We start from the raw sequence: 20,866 nt of genomic DNA, 5'->3' as shown, positions 1-20,866 counted from the left end.
TTATTATTAGCAATTTTAATCAAATATAAAGTATTATAGAATGTGACTAGTACGTACATACAATACGACGAAAAAACAATTTTACGAACTTTCGAAACAATAAAATTTTCATAATTGTTATATAATTTCATAACCAACTTCCTCATATAGAATATTGTACTTATTTAACAAACGTAAAACATTCATATAATAAAAATTAAGATTAACCAATTGACAAAATTGCTAAGGTTGAAGATAAGCTAATGAAATAAATACTTGGCCAAAACTTTTTTTCGAATAGGAATGTAACTCATTAGTAAGGTTACATTATCATATGTATTGTAAATAAAATATATAGAAAGGAGCAATTTTTGTTGGAGCAGTACTTACAGAACTAAAAGTGCTTTCACTCTTTTTGGGTTAACGTAAAAAGAGTTGTTGACATTAAAATATAATAACTGTAATTTTATTCACTTTTATTGGTAAAACTGTTGTAAATATGTCGTTATAAATGTTCAACACGACGTTCTTGATTTAAATAGGCAATTTTATTAGCTACGCATTTATTTTGAGTGTACATTAAAACTTTAACAAGAAAACTTTATTTATAGTCTACACACTATTTTACATCAAAATACACATATTACAAATTACATAAAAAAATCAAAACTATTTCGTAACGATTCTATTCGATGATTACTTTTACTAATGATGTAATTGTTACTTACTTTGATCGCTCCATTCTTTAGTTTGAAGTTTTTATACAGGATGGGAATATTATATTAGGTAGTTATTTATTTTTAAGATATAAAAAAAAATCGTTAAGTAATGTAAGATTAGTGAGGGTGACAATACCATAAACCAAAAGAAGTATGTATATAAAGATATTTTATAAAAGTAAAAAAAAATAATAAGATATTTGGCGTATGGCGTATCTACGAATGTACTATGGAATAAGGCCATGTAAATTATATTATGTATAGATTAAATAATAAACATGCCATTGGTGCATGCTTTTTCGTAGAGTGCGATGTGCTTGTCTAGTTCTTCTAGAATTTATTCCCAGGTAGACATTTTTTAAACTATTTTTCGGATCTTATTAGGCTTGTTATAAATTTAAATATAAAAACCGCAATAAAATCCGAAAAATAGTTTAATTTTAATGTCTAACATTCGCATAAACATAAGAAATCGTTAGACATTTTTTTGATTAAAATTTAAAGATACATTGTTTTTTTTATCCAATATCTTTTATTTAATGATGCGTAGGTGTAAGTAAAAAAATGTGTTATACAAATCATCTGAAAGCTTCTCTCCATAATAAATAAATATTTGATAGTAAAATACAGCATCAAAATTCAATTTGTAAGATAAAGTATTTAGTACGTTATATTAAAATTTAAATATTATAACATAAATAATATTTATATTTTATACGACAGACACTCATATTATAGAGACCGTCATATCACGCTTTTATCCAGGAAGGAGTAGATGGAGATGTAACCAAACAGCCTAGTTTTCACCAAATGTGTCCTACAACTAGAGGCGAGCATATCGCCTTCGGGCTGATACTGAAAAGAAAAATCCAATATCACTTTGCTCGACCCGGGTATACCCGGGTCGAGCAAAGTGATATTGGAATTACAGATGAATTAGAATAAAGTTACCACTAAATGCTAAAGGAATATAATGATACCAGAGGAAGAAAATTATACCTGGCCAGAAAGTAACTGAAATCTTTACAGCAAGTTATTAATACTTTTATACGAACATAAATTAAACTTTTTATTATGAAATTATTAAAACAAAAACATTTTTATAAAATTTCAGATATCTAAAAACTAACTAGTAATACCTACTGATCATTTATACTATGTTTTACGACAACATTATTATATTGAACAAATATTCTATGTGAACTTGCTGATGATGTAATTTGCTCGAGTAATAATAAAAGTTACATCAGAACATCATCTCTTACAGAGAAATTCGTGGATGCGACGGCATCAGCATCAGGATCCCCGTCACCGCCGCTCGCGGAGTTCGAGCGAGACTCCCCAGTAGACGTATCTTCCACGTCAGAGGCGGGCTCGGCGAGCGGCGCGGCGAGTGGCTCCCGGGCCCTGTCTCCCCCGCCACGGAACCCTCAGCTGGTCGAGCGGTGGTCCAGCGAGGAGATGAGGCATATACAGTGCCATCTAGAGACCAAGGAGCTCTGGGACAAGTTTAATGAGCTCGGCACTGAGATGATCATTACCAAGACTGGAAGGTGAGATTTGATTTACTTTAATTTAAAGTGAAAAATTCAATCAAAGTACTTTCTTCGGTCTCAATCTAGGATTCAACTATAGAGCTCGTTAATTGAAAGACACAAACATTAGGAGTTGATTAAATACTTACTCATTAATAAGGACATTAACCACATACAGAAACGAAAAATTCAAAACTCTCCCAAACATTATGGAAAAATTAGAAACGCCGTGGTAGGTAATGGTATCGCGTTTGTTGGTTAACGAGATCAAGGCAATATCGACGGCGCGTTTCAGAGACGATAAGGTAGGTGGCACAGTGGAGGGCAGCGGCGCGAGGCGTGTCGGTCGCGCCGCGATGTCGAACAATGGGCAATTGACCACCGCTGCTGCATGCCGCCTGCCAGCCGGACCACGGCCGGGCAACGTGCCCCCCGCGCGATTGCCGTGTTTACAATTTCGAATTTCGAATTTAAACCATTTACGAAATCGTCAATCATTTCGAGTTGAATCGGAAAGTATTTAGTAAAAAATCAAATATAAAGTCATAATAGGAGCTATGAGCTGATCCAATTCCATGTATTAGTTCGAATCTGTACGTCAGTTGATACTACAACATCGCCCTGCATATCTAGAAAATATATAATGCAGTGCTATTACTAAATTATAACTTTCAATTGACTTTCTCTTTTCCTCTTATTCTTATTAGAAGCATTATCCATTAGCTATCAATCGTATAAAATGTTATCGAAGGCTAGTCAGCTAGTTGTAAAGTGTAGCGTCACAGCGCTCGCTTATCGACGGCGACGTAAATCAAAGCGCGACACCCGACCGATCGTAACAAATTCGCAAACCTAATATTTTGATAACGTTTGCTTGCTCAGACAATGCTTCAATCGGTTTGTGCACTTGAGTTAAAATTTTATTTTAGTGCAATAAGAGTTTGCTATTTATATTTTTTCAAACGTTAGAACTTGTAACTTTGATCGTACGTAATTTCGTGAATATTTATTATTTAAAGTACATTTCAGAATGCATAATTAGTGCATTTAAACGCACGCAGGTTACAATTTAGCTGTTAAATTTATGTAATGCTAAGTACTCTGGGTCCGAATAAAGAAATGCGAACAAAGGCCGCGTATAATGTACAAAACAATGAAGCCGCTTTCACGGACTATAAAGCTGTATTAATACTTCACTTATTTATTCTTTATAATGTTCTCGAGTTAACGACGGTCGCGCCATCCAGTTTTTCAAGCTCACGTCGTAAATTATGAAAAATCGATATGGGTACGTTCCATTTCCTAATTTGGCAAGCCTTCGAAGTTAGGTACGAAAATAATGAACTCAATAATAAAGTATGTTTGTTGGAAGAATTGTTGGCAATGGCAACACTATTGAGCTTAACTAACAAGCACGAAAGGTCTACCTTGCCTAGTTATATTAATGCCCACAATTTATCAAAATTGCTTATGATTTAAATATAATATACGAACGATACTTATTTTATAAGATTTGATGCTACACACAATTGATTTACAAAATGTAACAATAATTAATTCAATATCATATCTACTCGTACAAATAGCAATTAGCTATCTGTGTCTCCCACGACATGTCATAGACGTATTCGGTACGGTCATGTCGAGGTAATAAAAGATTAAATACGATAGCGAATGTCACAAAGAGCTTTGGGAAGTCGCAATGGGAGACAATTTGCTACACACCGTCACGCGGTCTTATCCGACTCGGCCCTGTCGATTAGCATAAATCTCGCCAACTAACCGTCACAAATGTAGGCACGGGGCGCGGGGCGGCCGACGGGGGCTGATGGCTAAACAAACTGACGTGAGCGACGATGCGACCGCGCGACATTCGCGTGTCGCGGCGACGATGCGCGACGAATCGCGACCGTCGCCCGCCCGCATAAATCAGCATTATCTCGCGAGATAGCCGCGCGCCTGGACCCACCCCGCCGTATCACGCGGGGCCCGTGTCGTTCGAAAAAATTAATGACTCGGAAAAACGATTCGCTTATGAGGGATCTTTCACTGTAATTGAATTGCCCCACAGAGATTGACCGAATTGTCTGGTAATATCGTCCCGAGGATGTGAAGCGGATTAGGACGCTCAGGTGCGCCCGTATTTGCTCTCTGTGTGGACGGAGCTTCTTGAAATTGTACGTTGCCTTTAAAAGTTAATATTTTTAATACTATTACAAGTATTGCAGACAACGTAATTGCCCTGAACAATATTCTTGATACCTACCAATAAGCATTATCCCAACAACATAGATGTCTGTAAAATATAAATAAGAGACGTGAATTGAATGATTCAAAACTCCGGCACATTAGCTGCACTCACCCCCAGCAGATTATCATGACAGCCGTAATAGAATAATGTAAATATGTCTGTCTGTCCTCCGCTAGTTGCGATGCTAATCGCGCGCGAAGCTAACACGGTAAGCTCCATTTTAAAACTTGTCTCTTTGTTGTGTGCGCCTCTTTGGTTTATTCACCGGGGGCACATTTTTCATCCGGTCTGCAAATATTATGATATTTGGCGGCCATGTGACTCTATATTTACATATGGGCTTTAGAAATAATTAATTGTATAAACAATCGAATATTCTTTTATGATTTGACAATAAAAAATATGCAGATAATTCTTAATGCCAAGAAGTCATAACACGTACAAGATGTTTAGACTATAAAGTAGCTAAGCAATATATCGGTACCAAAAATGTATGACGATACTGAACATTCTACTCGAATTTATAAAAATTAAGCGTGTATTTTGCGTTAAATTGTGACAAATGCTCTGAGGATGCGACATTTATCACAGATCAAAACATTTGTGAAACATTCTTTGTAAAATCAAATATAATACAAAGGTTAATTGTCGACGGTATATCATAAAATAGCTGGAACGCTATGATCTACAAACAGGCATGTTGCAAATCGTGAACAGATTTAAATTAACATGTTTTCATAATAGAATGTATCGTCGATCGGAACGAGGCGTGGTGAAGATGTTTTCGGCGGATCTCGTTGCCAACACTTTAATCGTTGGAGCGCGGAGTTGGCACACCGCAGCCTCTTTGATTTACATCTCACCAACATCCCACCTATCGTAAATCAAGTCCACGTATACTATAGCCACTAGCGAGTATTCAGAGCCAGCTCGGAACAATAGGCAGATAAAAAATAAAGAAAATCTATGACATCGATGAAAATCAAGTTTTATTGCATTTTAGATTTTGTAATTGTTTTAACTGTTTTATATTGTGATTAAATAGGTAGTTTATTTTTCCAACGCTTTTCTTTTCCTTAATATTATATGATTTGCAAATATAACAGATATTTAATGTAAAAAAAAATCTGAGTATTTACAGATAATTGAGATTTAACTATAACTATTTATGGTTTTCCTGAAATTGTAGTAGATGTACTAAAATATTCGTCATGCTACGTTTAATTTACTACGTTTACTATAATTTATTGCGCAATATTATGATTTCTCTTGTGCGTACATATGCATTCCGTGTACGATTGATCTACGAAAAGAGAATTGTCAGAATGGATACGCTTATCCGACACGAAGAAAAAAATAAATACTACTATAACTTTTCATTGCAGCATTGGAAAACGTAGTAACTTAAAGTATGTTTTTAAGAGTTAGGGCTTAGGGGAACATAAGTTTAAGGATCATGTTGTTGTTTTATAAAATCAATACGCATTTTCACATAGCACATACGTAAATAATAAAGGGAATCGGTAATTCAATTAATCCTGGTTAGTAAGTAAGCCAAAATGATTGTCATGCGATATATGTAGGAGTAAGAAATAATACGTAATAAAGTAGTATATGCAGTGTGCACTCCGTGGTGCACGCTAGCCTGTCCAAGGGCGGAGCGTGTTCGGCGCGCGGTGCAGTGGGCGCACACCGCGCTTACACGTGCACGAGGCCAGTTCGCCATTTGTCGCACTCGCGCGATAATTGTTGATATACGATCGCGATCCGACACCGTAATTGTCAACGCTTAATCTTCTAATTGGCTCGCATTTACCAATGCCAGCGTGTCGCCTCCGCCTATTCGCTCTGATAGTTCGCTATATAAAAAAAAATGATCACAATTTTTTGGTGACACTGTCGAAGTATAGCTATAAAAGCGGGATACGAAATGAGCAAAGTCGGAAAGCAATTCGCAACGCCAATTTGAAGAACAGTAAAAAGTGCGATTCACAAGTGCAACTTGAAACGGCGTTTAAGAGCGAACCGAGGGCGGCGCCCACCGGGGGCGAGAAAACAATTTGGAATTTTATCGGCGGCTAGGTGGGTGCGAGGCGCTGGGAGCCAGTGGCGCGCAGGGACGCAGGGGCACAGGGACGTAGGGAAGGCGCGTTAGCTCTGATTTATATCGCACATTAGAATCGAGGTGGGCACAACTCGAGAAATGCACACGTGCCGCCACAACCATTGCCACTCTTTTTATTGCTGCTGGACTCTGCAACCAGACAATGATAGCTCAATTTATGCAGATTTTGTTAAAACTATAAATATAAGGGTTTGAATCTCTGGCAAAATCTTGAAGATTAACATCCGAGAGCAAAATTAATGTATGGGTAAAATGCAAATAAACGCGATTTATCGTCCACATATGAGTGCAAATATTTTTGTAAGTTCCTATACACCTTACATATTATAATATTTAGAATTAGATCCACCTCGTATAAGTGGATTTGGGGGTTGAATAGTTGCCATTGTTCATTAACAATTTGCTAAACGATTTAAAAGTAAATTATATACTTCAACAGATTAAATAAATAGGTATATACATAGATACACGTCTCAAAATGTTTTATTGAAGAAGCTGGATTAATGAAATTTTAATACAGCTTAAACTTGAAAGTAAGCGATGCCGTGGATATTTCAGTGTCATTGGAATTCAAAAGCTAATTTTACTAAAACCTTAAATGAATCGAGTTAGTCCGCTCTCGCACATTATTTAACTTGTACCAAGTTTAAATTGAAAATGCCACCGAACTCTTTGCGGAGTCGGAGTCAAATTTTGAACTTTGCCACTGAATCGGAAATTTCTTTATAAATATCTTATTAAGCTTAAATTCAGTTGGTGTCACGTTGCCGACACTAATTTTATTCGTGAAAGACGCCGTCTCTGCGCGTCGGTGTGCGGCGCGGGTCGGGGCTCACTCCAAATGTATGCAAACGGAATAAGCGATATTTGATGGAGTTGAAAACGACGAAAGAATTAAGCGATCCTGGTTCTAGCTAAAGAAGTGACTCGCTACTCACTGGGGACAATGTCGCGAGACACATGTCCTCTGTCGCGCGGTGAATCACTTCGTTAAAAAAATACCTGCATGCGTAATAACTTTCTCAACACATCATTTAATGATGAAGTGTAATTTATTAGAGAAATGAACTATTGAACACTTTATTTAATATTATATAGATAGTACATGTACAAATAACATGGTATGTAAAAATTTTGATTTTTTTTAAAAGTGTCCTGCATGATATATAAAGCAAACAAGATAGCGTTGTACTGTTAGAAGTGTATTTTAATAATTCAGGTGCTCAACCCTATCTGTTGTTATCTAGGTTATGTGAAGTGAACACATGCAGCCTATTTGAATACGCGTGTAATAGATGTATGATTCATGTAAATGTACCCTTAGCGAGTGTATCGCGGGCTAATCTCGCCCTCGCGCCTCGCGCCTCGCTGTGCCACACCGCGCCGCGCCGCCCTCTAGCGCGCCGCGCGGCGTCGGGGGCAATATGCCGCGGGCTTCGGGCCCTAGGGTGGCAGGCGCTTGAGAAAACGTGTAAACTAATTATGTACATTTTCGTAGCCACTTATTTACATAACCACGGGCTGAACCCCGCTTTCACCGTGAATATTTCATTTGTAATCTTTACTTTGACGGTTTAATATGACAGCTGTTGTTTGTTTGGTGGAAACTTTTAATTTTTGTCGTTTTCTTCCGGTGCCACCCTTAGTGTGCGCGTTAGGTCGACGCTTCCCGTAATGATAGGTGATTGTCGAACAACTTTTTTGTTCAGATAAACGGCTGGGAAACTTTGTAAGGTGTAATTTGGAATTTTCGCCGAGACGTGTTGGTTGTTGACTGAAGGTGCTTATTATCTTGATGGCTGTTTTGTGTGGCTAACAACATTGCCGCGTTATTGTCATTCGGATTGTATTGTACGAAAAGGGGTAGCCTATCAATTACAGGACGATTAAATATAATAAATAGATATTAAACACCCTGGTACGTTCCGCCTTCATTTATTTACGTACATAAATAATACTTAACCCTACATAGAAGCGCCCAAGCTTGTAGATAATTAAATCCAAATGAAATTTGTGTTTTTGAAGTTGTTTTACTTTAAGATAACTTTTAACTACATTATGGTTTATATTAAACAAATTTTAATGGTACATGTTATGAAAACTGTAATAAACAAATTTGATATGTTATGAACTGCATATTTTTGTATATAAGCCAACCAGCTAACGTGGAAGCGAAGCCGGTGGCTTGTTTCTCCAGTATTCATAAAACGTTTGCGAAAACTAATTTATGGGAGTAAGTACGCGGAAAATATTTATGTATGGCGGCCCTCCGCCCTTCTGCGTTGACATCCGGCGGCTAGGCGTACAGGCGAATGTATGTAGAATTATAATGAATGACTATTTATTACACATGCTTGAATACAGACCACCTATAGGATACAAATGAATTGCTAATGTTTTATATAATTTGCTAACGTTTTTGCAAATTATAAGATTGTACGAGAGAAGTTAATTTATGTGGCATATCACGTTTATTTATTCGATTCAAAAACTATAAAGTAGTATAACATTTGTTAAATCTACTGAACTTGTCATCTGCTTTTTACAATGTTTCAATGTGAGTTTAGTCTTATAATGTATTGCAACTAAAGGTCATTTTTAATTTATAACCTAGTAACATAGGGCATTATATAAAAATATGTAAGCTTGCTGTTAATGGGTATTTTTATTACTCGTTAGAGACTTTTTATTTATAATAAAAAGTTAAGGTATAAAGTATTAACGGGCGTCTAATATTTTTTCCATTAATTAGATACCGATTGATGTTTATTTATTTATAAGCATTGAACGGAAAAGGAGCTTAAAGTTCATAATAATAACACATTCAATACTAGAAGAACCATGAAAGTGTTACCAAAAATAGAAATAAACTGATGAATATTTCGCATAATTGTTTTCGGTTAATACAGAATTATTAATACATCAATATTATTATAGGTATAGTTGTAAGTACAGATTACATTTGTCATGTTATACAAATAACGCCTATTTGTCTGAAAATTTTGTGAGACAAAACATTAAAACATAGCGAGTCACTTTCCGTAAATAACCACGAGTCTAAGAGCATCAAATCGTAGAAATAAACGAGCAAGATACAAGAAGCACTATCTCTACAGCTTTCAGCTAACTAGTTTGACCCTAACAACCCATCATATAGGTCACGACATTATCAAAGTATCTCTGTAGCGATTACAAGAGACGAGACCTCGCCCGCGCCCCGTTGACATGTAACGTTTTAACAGTCAGTACGTGAGCCCCCCTCCCACCCTACTCGGGTCCCCCGCCCGCCCCCCAGAGCTGACGACATTAGCAGCCGCAGACATAGGGCACGTCCCGGCCAGACGTTGACATAGGTAGCTAAAGTTAAATTTGCTTCGAGAATGGCAGTGCAGCAGTTTTATTGGCGTCTGAAGAAGTATGTTAGGAATTGTATCTACTCGATCAGATTTTTGTTAAACTATTAATTAATAACAAATAGCAAGTACTAGTTTTTAGTTATATGTAATTTTACACGATTATTTTTTAAATTTGTACTGACCGTTAAAATTTATGGATTTAGAGAATATCCATTAAAATGTAATGTAGAGTAGAGAGAGGAAACCACATTCGTGTTGACTATAATAATGGTCTGCGTAGACCAGTTCACCCAAGTAGCATCCATATGATGCATGTGTGAGCTATCGTATTCTCCAACCATGTTGCCGGGAAGATAAATACAATTTTTATATTGATTTCTTACTAAAAGCGACGTTAGTGTTTTATAGGCAATTTTATAGACGCATCCACAACTAACTTACTTTATATTTATATTTTTAAAGAAAAAATATAGACATTATAACAATAATATTTTATAGTTTATATTCTATAAATACACATCTAGAATATTAAAAAGTCATAAAGCTATACAATATGTCGTTGAGCTTCAGTTAGTTGCTTTAAAATAACATGATAGATAAACTTTTAATTGCATTTTATTACAAAGTTTCTTAGGTTTTATTGTCTATTATGTTTGAGTTGTCGTGTTTAACTCATAATAACTAAAGTAGCATATTTTATAAGCCTGTATTCCATAAGTAATTATCACTGGTAAGACGGTATAAGTTTATACGAATTTTAAAAATTGAAGCTAGGTCCCAAAACAAACTATTACAATTATAATGTAATCAGTATGTAATACAATTTTAATTACTTAGAACGTATACACAATAGCATGAATATACTATACTAATAAGTAGGTAGGCACACAATCACATAGAAAGCATCGCGATAGCCGCCACTATGGAAATGCAAACCATGCCCCCACATTGCGTTCACTATGTATTGTGTCCACGGGGCAAGAATAACTCCAATCAGTTATCGTTCTGTCTCGTCTGGGATCGTAAGCGATAATACCTATAGTGATGGATATGCATTTTATTGTCTGCCTACGTATAAATGAGGGCGTATCTTTATGAAAAAGCTTGCTTTAGGATTTAAATCTCCTAAACCATAAACATATATTCGTGTCTACGCAGGACAATGAAATAATCGAAGATCAATGATTAGACAATGGAATTTGCCAGTCAGCGGGAATTAATAAGTTTATTAAACGGTTTAAACGGTCAAAAATGTAGGCTGTAATTTACGCTTAATATTTGTAAGCTAGTGAACAATTTCGCTTAATTTTTTTGGCAAAGTTAAATTAGATGTAACCACACTGACGATGTGCTAACATATAAATTAAATATCGCTGTCAGGGATTTAACATTGATAAAACAGTAATTACGGGTGTTAGCTAACATTATAATTATGATCCTTCACATTGCGTTTAAAAAATCACTAATTGTTTGATGATATATGAACTTACATGATAAAATGGATTATATATACAATTTCAGCAACAGAGGCCTAAAGTATAACTTATTAATAATGCTCACAAGCCATATATTCATAATCAAAAGTATTTATCTTAAATTAAGCAACACCAATACAAAGTTACAAGTTCACCACACGTAACAAGTACATATATACGTTAATAGTATTATGTACAATAAGTAGAATGCAGGGAGAGAGGCACAAGAGACAGTTTTCGCAATATTGTCGCGAAACTTCCCAATTTCGGTGTCGACTTGCGAAACTCTCCAAGTCTTCGGCGTATTTTGCGAAGGAAAGCACACAGGTGTGAGAGCCATATAGCTCTACCTATGTAGCTACGGTGTGCATGAACGTGATTCCAAATTGTGGGCTTTGCGGGAATTAGCGGCGGATTTGCAAGGAATAATTCCAGCCACTGCGTTCTACTCCGCGTATAGATTCATGTTTGATCTGATTTAGCATTCAGCGTTAGAGTTTTTTGAACGTGTTCGAAATTATAAATTTATTCGTTTGTATTTTTAAAGTATTCTGAAAACAATACCATTATGGTATATGTTGACCAATTACTGAATAATTTTACTTGTAAACTATTTCAGTAGTACCGTACTAGCTGCTGGGTTTATGATGACGAAATATTTTATGGCCACATCTATCACCTCCCAGTAAAACGTTTACAAAAAGTTTTACGTCTCGATCGCGAAATAAAGTAATAAGAGTTATAAACAATAAAAGTATGAGCGTGTTCTGACATCGTTTGGTTTGCAATGTGACACCATTAGCTGCGCAAACTTCGCAAACAATAGGAACAAAACGAGATGTCGGAATTTTGAGCTGGCGACCCAGCCGTGCCGCCGTGGTACTCTCAGATTGCGAACACCGCCTCCACTTTCTGGCCTTTAAACTATTGTATATATTTATAATAAACGTGACAATTGATCGGAAGAAGCTTTATGACGTAAAAAATACATGAACCGATTAACGCTTGGTGAATTACGAGCAGTTTTCAGTCTTAATAATTTAAATTTGTTATCCTCAAGAATTTATACATTTTGACGTTTAAAACTCGATAATCGTATGCAGCAACTCGTATAGGCTTCATTTTAATCGTTAATGTTATAGAAAATATGTAGCGTCATACATAACATAAATCAAAATAATAGGAGATCTTATATATAATTATTTTCGGGATAATAACCTAACACAAAAATGTACATTACCAATTTGAAGTCAAACTTTAAGATACCAGCTAGTATATAACGATCGTAGTTGTAAATAACACATCAAAAAGAATCACCAGGCTAAACATTTAAAGATGATTGTATGCATGTTTAAATAAAATATTACTTTCAAACTAATATTTTTTGTAGTGATAAGTTATTAGACACAAACGAGTTTTATATTTCATTGTAAATTTCCTGAATGTTTCAAGATTAAACTATTTTATCTTTAGCATTGTAAATAGTGTTTTTGAATTATTTCTTAGTAAATCTAGTACCGAGTCACGCCAGTATATTGAACTGAATGACAATAAACAATGTGTGAGTAAAAATGTTCGTTTGCGTTGCTTCCTTCATTACGGTGTAAGTGCGTAGGCGCACGTTGTCGCCAGCTAGTGACACATTCCACGCTGAATTCTACACACGGAGTTGCCGTACGAGCCGCCTCTGCACATCCCAAACATTTCGCCGCAGACAAACAACAGGAATGTTAATGAGTTCCTCGCTTATTTCGACAATATTGAGCGCGTTAATTGATTATATTGTCATATTTGTAAATATTTATTTATGTATGACACACAAAGTAAATGAAACCTCTGAAATTATTATTAATGTGTCTAGAATACGGTAGTATTTTCTTTCTTTAGCATTTATCACCATCCTGTGCGGAAAGGAAAATTTTCGAATAAACTCATAAATTTTGGGAGTCTATGGTGATATAACCTAAACCTTGTAACGTACTCTATATAATAATTAATTAATGAAGTACCTTGTATTTGTAAGTTTGGTTGAGGATCAGTTTTCGTCACGGTCACACCTTAAATATTGTTCGACCTAAGGCCACCTAGCCCACAAATGTTGTTTTGATTATATTATAGATGGAACCAAGCCAAATATTGTCAATCAATGATTATGTTATAATATAGTTGATTATAAAGGGCAACAAGCAAATGTTTCCGGTGAGAGCGCGCCGCGCGGCCCGCGCCATACAATAGTTGTTGGTCGCACTGTGTCATTACCTCACTACGCTGCAATTAAAATTGTACGCATAAGTAATATTTGTTTAAATTCACTAATTATGTTACCGCTAATAAATACTTACACGCAACATCTGCTGTGCACTAATGGCCACCGTACTGAATTGTAGAAATGTTTTATTACCTACGCGCGCCTTCCTCATCAAAACTTGTAATTATCTTTACGTGTGAGCATCGCTTTCACACGAGCGTACGCGGATTTTATTGTTAAACCAATCTATTAATATAAATATTATCACTCAGATATATTCTGCCTACGATTTCTATACAGATTAGAAAATAAATGTACTCATAATGTTTTTTATTGGCATTGGCGAGTGGAGCGGCAAGTGGGCCGTGACCACCGCGACACAGCTCCGCGTGTTACATAGTTATCTAAGATCTCGCCGCGGCGTCTAGTCCTGACAGAGATATTAATCAATGAGATTGACAAAATCGTGCTAGTGTCGAAAATTTGACGCGGTTTGGAACCCGGACCTCCCAGGACGAACGATATTTCACCCGCTGCGCCGTAGCCGCCCAACCACGCCCTCGAGCTCATTAAGTGCCTCTAATTCACATTAATCTTTTACACTTTCTCCCGTGTATAGACATTCCATCGGTGTTAGGGAATGACGGTTTATTTTTTTCTATAAGTGTCATTTAATTTTATTATAATATGTTTACTCTTCATTCGTTGTGTATTCGTCGATTATACAGCGTCAATATTTATAATAAACAATTTACATTGCGGATAGTCTCACGTTATGCTGTTGACGCAAGCAATCTTTTTGTTGAACAAAATGATTGATCAGTCACAAGAAAAAACTTCATCTCGCTTGATATCCATGGGCCGGCGTCCTTCAGTATTAGTCTTCAGTAATAACACGTAAATTGACATAAAGTCATTTGTCATCACGTCACTGTCGCGTCAGCGCCGTTGATACGCCCTTTTCCGTCGTAAAAGCATAAGAGAAACATGGGATATGACTTAGTACGCGTACATATTTGCATCCACACCGGTTTATATTTAATTTCTTGTTCCACATCTTTTCATTAGCGCCAACATTATCATCAGCAATTTGAAATTGCAGCTCATAAATAGCGCACGGAGCGAATTGTTTCGCCATTTTCTTACTAGATTATATATAAATAGATTCTAAATGTCACTAAAAATCCTACATTATAATAGTATGACAAACCGAAAAATCTGTGAAATTTAATTAGTACAAATGATGCATACGACATAAGAACCGTGTACGCAACAAATGACACCGTAGTCGCCAAGGTTTTTGGTTTCAAATGCAAGTCGGTAGCATGCGAGCGATGAGTCGTGACGGAGCGAAGATCGTCAAGACTGACATCTTTACATGACACCCGGTATCAGGCAATCCTTCACGAGTTGACGACCGTGACGAAACAGAAACCGGTGTATTTTCATAGCAATCTGTATGAATCAACTATACGTTATCTTGACGAATGCGTATTACTTTAATTTTTAAATTACTTATATTATTTTAATATAAAAAGTAGTGTCGTTAATTAGAAATAGTGTTACAAGTAGTTATCAGCATGATTTTAATATATTAGTTCAATCGTTTTTGTTGCAAATACGGTCTAATATGCCGAATCAAAGAAATATGAATGCGATACATATAGGTGCAAGGTTAATCTTGTTTGGGATATATTAGCTTTAATGACAAATCACAAACGTGTAAGAGCTGTTCTTTATACTTATAAGTGTATAATTATGATTTATTAATATTTCAAGGATTTTTTTAACAATTATTTTAACTATAATTATTGTAGTTACCAATATTATCACATATGTTAGATAAATATAATATTTTTGATCAATTAAGACTCCTGTTAATCATAATAAAAGTATTGTCACTAAGGTACATATACCTATTCTTTCAACATTCCGAATATGGAACACCCTGTTTCCATCCGACATGAAGTATCCGATCACAACATGGGTTGTTGTCACTAGAATTATGCAGGAATCACTTACCAGAACTGTGTTCACTATTAGCGATAATTTACGGTAATGGTTGCCGAGAGCGGGTCGTGTGAGACACGGAGCGGTGTGCGCGGTATGATCGTGATTTCAATAGATGATGCCTTTGTAACAATGAAATATAACGGCATGTGTACAAATTACGAGCTACAATGTCTTACTGTGCGTGTTTATAGACATTGCACGCATTTGGGAGTTAATATAATAAAACTTATAATACGCAGTTGTTTAATAAAACTTTACATTAATATAACTCGTTCGTAAAGTTTTCTGCGTTACGCTTAAATTAGCTTCCATAGCTAAGTTAAATCAAAATATTTATTGTACACCGAAACATAGATATCTCCACTACATTTCTTTCGAATCAAACGATAAATTATTAAAACAAACACTTAACTCACACAAGGCAAAACAATTCGAAATCAATTAATCACCAATTATATCAAGTTACACGTTGCCACTCGGATATCTAACGTCAAAACTGCGCTAATGAGCGGCCCGGCCGGCACTCGCAATCTCGCGCCATCTGTCTCTAATCAACGGAATACGGATCAAGTTAATTAAATCGCGTTGGCAATATGGCGGCGGGGTGTAATTGCTATTAATAAAGCGCTTTCCTGTATAATTAGACGACGGTGCGCGCCGATTGGCCGCGCGGAGAGTCCTAATCACGATGTGATAACACTACGCTAATGACGTGAATAGATTTCTATTGCATAATCACATACATCTGCAGTGTACTATTAATTATTGCCGGCAAAAATTTACGCCATTCATTACACTTACTGTTTTACTGCAATAATGGATATAAATTCCTATGATAAACGCAATTAGCATACGAGACTTGTATTTTCCCGGCGTCAAAAGATGGTGGAATAGTTTAGAGAAGCTTGTTTTGTAACTGGTTCATAATTTCTCCATTTCGAATTACGTGATGTCTAAATCAGTAAACTAAGTACTTAATCATAAAACAGATTTGACGCTGTCATGCAATAAATGTCCAACGACATAAATTACATTTATAATATTGATGTGCCATTATTTAGGAAAAGTACATTAACAGGATATCATTGGTTATTGTCTATATATATCCATAATTTTAAGGATGCGCGGCTGACGGAGAGTCAATAGTGCATAGGGCAATAAATATCAAACGCGACACATAGGGAAACAAAGATTGACGAGTTCGCACCTCGAATCTTGTTTCTCCAATTAAGACGACATGCCATGACATGCGTCCGCGCATCGTCGCAACTCTTCGCGCTCGCTTACTCCGTAACTATAACTTTAACGCCCATATCTTACCATAACGCATTTCGTAAATGCAATAATAATATGTGACCCAGCACGGAAATCATTTACAATAAGAATTTATTTTGTACAATCGAAAAAACAGTATGAAACGTTTCAAAAGTATATGAACATAACCGTAAATTAATCAGTTGACAGGTAAAAATAACTACACGTGTTCAAACATCAAAAGCCAATTTCCTAGCAAGTGCAAAGTCAATTCCTCCATCATCATTAGTTTATGAGGCACTTTTACATTTCAGCCGTAGATTGCGCTTTAACAATGTCATAACAATAAAATGTCGTTGTAAACGGTTGGCCCTTATTTCTGTCTTCGGTATCTGCTCATTAAAGCGCGCACAGGCGCGTCTCGGTGTCCTTTTGCTCGCGCTCGGTTTTCCGCTAACTTTTGGGTGGTAGAATGATGGACGACGTCGGTGGTCATATATCATTGCGGTAATATATTGCGCGGTGCGGCGAGTGTCGCCATTAACGCGCGCTCTAGTCCATGCGCGGCCGCTCGCACGCACTCCTCTGCCCGTGGCATCGCGGATGCTATAAGAAGCGTGCCACAAATCGACATTCGCGACCACGACTAAGCGTGCGTAAATCTTATTAATGCTATTCTTATTTTCGTCTTCTCACGGTCTTGTAAAATCTTTAGAAACCGCGTCGAGATATTTGCATTGGGCCTTTGTACCAAAGCTCGGGCCTCATTTATTGAATGTGGAGGCTTTAAATTTTCTAGGACTGATCAGCGTAATCAAAACGTTATTGTAAATCATAATGGCTTTACACAATCTCGGATTACGGTTTGGGTGGTCTTCTGTCATCTGTTATGAGCGTTCTTGTGATGGTTCGCGGGTCAAAAGGCGAATTCCGTTCGCGCGTTACGCAAGCTCGGGTGGCGAACTGTCAAGCAATGTTCGGTAGTACAACAGCCCGGGCGCGGGCCTCGCAGATAAAAAGTGAGAGGTCGATAGACGAAGCCACGTCTCAACTTACAGCTAAAGATTTGTTGTTTCCGTTCTCGCCGCCTCAATGACTACCATTTTATGTCGATTAGAAGATAGTGTTTCACGCGCCCGCTACCGACACCAGTTTTTGTGACACTCTTTGCCGCTTACAACGAGTTTATTATCGTTGATCAGTTTCTGTTAGTTGTATTTGTAGTTTCTACATCAGTGTTTCGTTGTCCTTTTTTTATTTTATTTAGTATGTTGCTTTAGAATGTGGCCCCTTTATTATGTAGACAACCCCTGTGCTTAAATGAAGAATGACAAGAGGAAACCGCAACAGAAAAATGTAATAGGAGCTGTTACGACAACCAACCACAAGCAATTTCATTTAGTGAACAAAAACATACACATCATCAAAAATGCGTACCCATTCATCTTTCTCCAACGGGAGACATTAAAGAATATCTCCGTTAAGGAAGGGAAGGGGACCGACACAGCTAAAACTCAAAGTCGCATGAAACAATTCACAGTAAAGTTCTTATATCCTTACGCACATGGTGTAACGTACTGGAATTTCAGCTTTATGACTACACAGCTTGGAGATGTAATTTTTTATTCTAAGAATTTTTCATTCCAGCCGTAGATATAAATATAGACGAAGGGTACATATACCTGTATGTATTTACAATTTGAATATCTGAATATTTTTCTTGAGAACTACATGGTAATAATAATATAACTATATGGTAATAATACTGGCAATTGATATTTGAAACTAGTTTTAAGTATAATTAAAATATCAAGAATTGTATTTATTGTGACCTAATGCTAATTTAATTTTAGATAGTTTCAACTGTCAACATTATTTAATTAAGTGAAGATCGGTTGTAAATATACGTATTGTGTAGTTTTCGAAACTCAATACGTTGAAGATTAGTTTACATTTGCTAGATGCTAATTTAACCTTTCACTTTGTGAAAGAGTGGTTTAATTAAGTTTAGATTATTCCACCTACATATTTATTGTATTTATTCCAAAAATAATTTTAATTAATATGCAAATAACCTTTATTATCTAGAACTCGAGACTAGCTGGTATCGACTGGCAGATTTTTTAAATGCAATTATTTCACACATATTTTATCTTTACACATACATAACCTGGGCATACAGAGTGTTACTAATTACTTGCGATAATTTGCGATGCGATAAGTCGGAACTTAATGAGCAAAACCTGATTTGTGCCGCTTTCAGTGAACGATAACTTTTCAGTTCAGCCGAGTAATTGACGAATAATTGCGTTAATGTGAAAGTGTACGCTTTAATATAACAATAGAACGTGTATGTTGATAATGTACTAATATAAAATATAATGAAGTTTTTTTACGTTTATTTCCAACCATATACACATGGCTCGAAGTAATAAACAGTAATAAATAAATTTAGAAATAAACTGATGATTGAGTAATTTTATGTTAATAACTTATCCTATAAGCAGCAATTATAACTTTATGCGCTATATATGTATCTTGAGCTGATTGTAAAAACTGTCCTGAACAAACTAATAGAAATAATTATTATACTATACTTAACTATTCTACAATAGAGAAAAACACATACGTAAATATAATGATAGTGTTAAATAAACAGGTTCATAAAAGCAAACCTTATGTACCTATGGTCAAATCTCACGTGTTTCTCGAATGAGTAAACACGCTCAGGTAGATGACAGCTTCAAGATGATATTATATAAGACAACGAGTCTCATCGTCACCTCACCTTACCTTTGGACAATTCGGTCACCTACAAAAGGCGGTCTAATGCATTTGGTGTAACAATAATTAAATACGACGCGAATAAATAGTGCGTATTGTTAACAGGCGCATGTTTCCGACGGTGCGCGTGTCGTTCGCGGGGTGCAGGCCGGAGGCGCGGTACGCGGTGTTGTTGGACGTGGTGCCGGTGGACGGCAAGCGCTACCGGTACGCGTACCACCGCTCCTCGTGGCTGGTGGCCGGCAAGGCCGACCCGCCCGCGCCCGCGCGTCTCTACCCGCACCCGGACTCGCCCTTCTCCGGCGACCAGCTCAGGAAGCAGGTCGTCTCCTTCGAGAAGGTCAAGCTCACCAACAACGAAATGGATAAGAATGGACAGGTTGGTATTTTGCCAGATTAGCATCGCGCTTTTAACTGTAAGTAATACAAGCCGTTTATCGTCCTTTTGATTCAGTAGTAGAGTGTGTCTAAGGGCATCATAACGTTCTGAGTTCGATATCCAAGATAATATTATCAAAACATGATTGAATCCAAATTGCATTATTTCCTAAGAAGATTAGTGATCCATCACAACATGTGCTGAGCGTTGAAGGTAAATTTTAAATGTTGTGTAGCAGACCTAATTTTATACATTTGTTTCAGCTGGTATTGAATTCGATGCATAAATACCAACCGCGAATCCACTTGGTACTGAGGCGGGAGGGCGCCATCAACGCGCCTATCACCGACCTGGACCAAGAGGATTTCAAGACGTTCATATTTCCCGAGTGCGTGTTTACCGCGGTGACGGCCTATCAGAACCAGCTCGTGAGTACATCCACTCATGTCAATGTGGCTATTAATATGCAAATCGGTAGTTCATGTGTTCTTGTTTCTATCATTTGATATCTAAAATAGATCACAGAGCGAACTGTTTGAAATCGCATAGCACAGTCTGTCGACTATCGACGAGTGCTATTTCTGTCACACTAATTGCATCTCGCTGAAAGGTATGTCCACTCTGAACAAAGGGAGGTGGCACATAATTTTTTGTCTATCAGGCGGCCACACGCGGTCGACGCTGACGACGGACGGACAGCGCGCCTGACGCGTTCACCACGGTGACGATTAAAGTTTTCACCCGACCT

At 36.7% G+C, this 20,866-nt stretch overlaps 1 protein-coding gene across 2 annotated transcripts in view; it reads left to right on the top strand.

Annotated features, from left to right (window-relative positions):
- The window catches only part of LOC115450724 (T-box transcription factor TBX20), a 33,225-nt gene that overhangs the window by 1,783 nt on the left and 10,576 nt on the right, over positions 1 to 20,866 (top strand). For both annotated transcript variants that reach the window (XM_030178808.2, XM_030178807.2), the window contains exons 2-4: positions 1,966 to 2,251; positions 19,845 to 20,118; positions 20,382 to 20,546. In XM_030178808.2, coding sequence (XP_030034668.1) covers positions 1,966 to 2,251; positions 19,845 to 20,118; positions 20,382 to 20,546 — 725 coding nt within the window. The remainder of the gene's footprint in view (positions 1 to 1,965; positions 2,252 to 19,844; positions 20,119 to 20,381; positions 20,547 to 20,866) is intronic.

This window comes from Manduca sexta, chromosome 23 (genome assembly GCF_014839805.1).
Source record: "Manduca sexta isolate Smith_Timp_Sample1 chromosome 23, JHU_Msex_v1.0, whole genome shotgun sequence".
NCBI classification, from domain to species: Eukaryota; Metazoa; Arthropoda; class Insecta; order Lepidoptera; family Sphingidae; genus Manduca; species Manduca sexta.
Note: the sequence above shows the minus strand (reverse complement) of the source record. Positions and strands in the feature narration are given on the sequence as shown.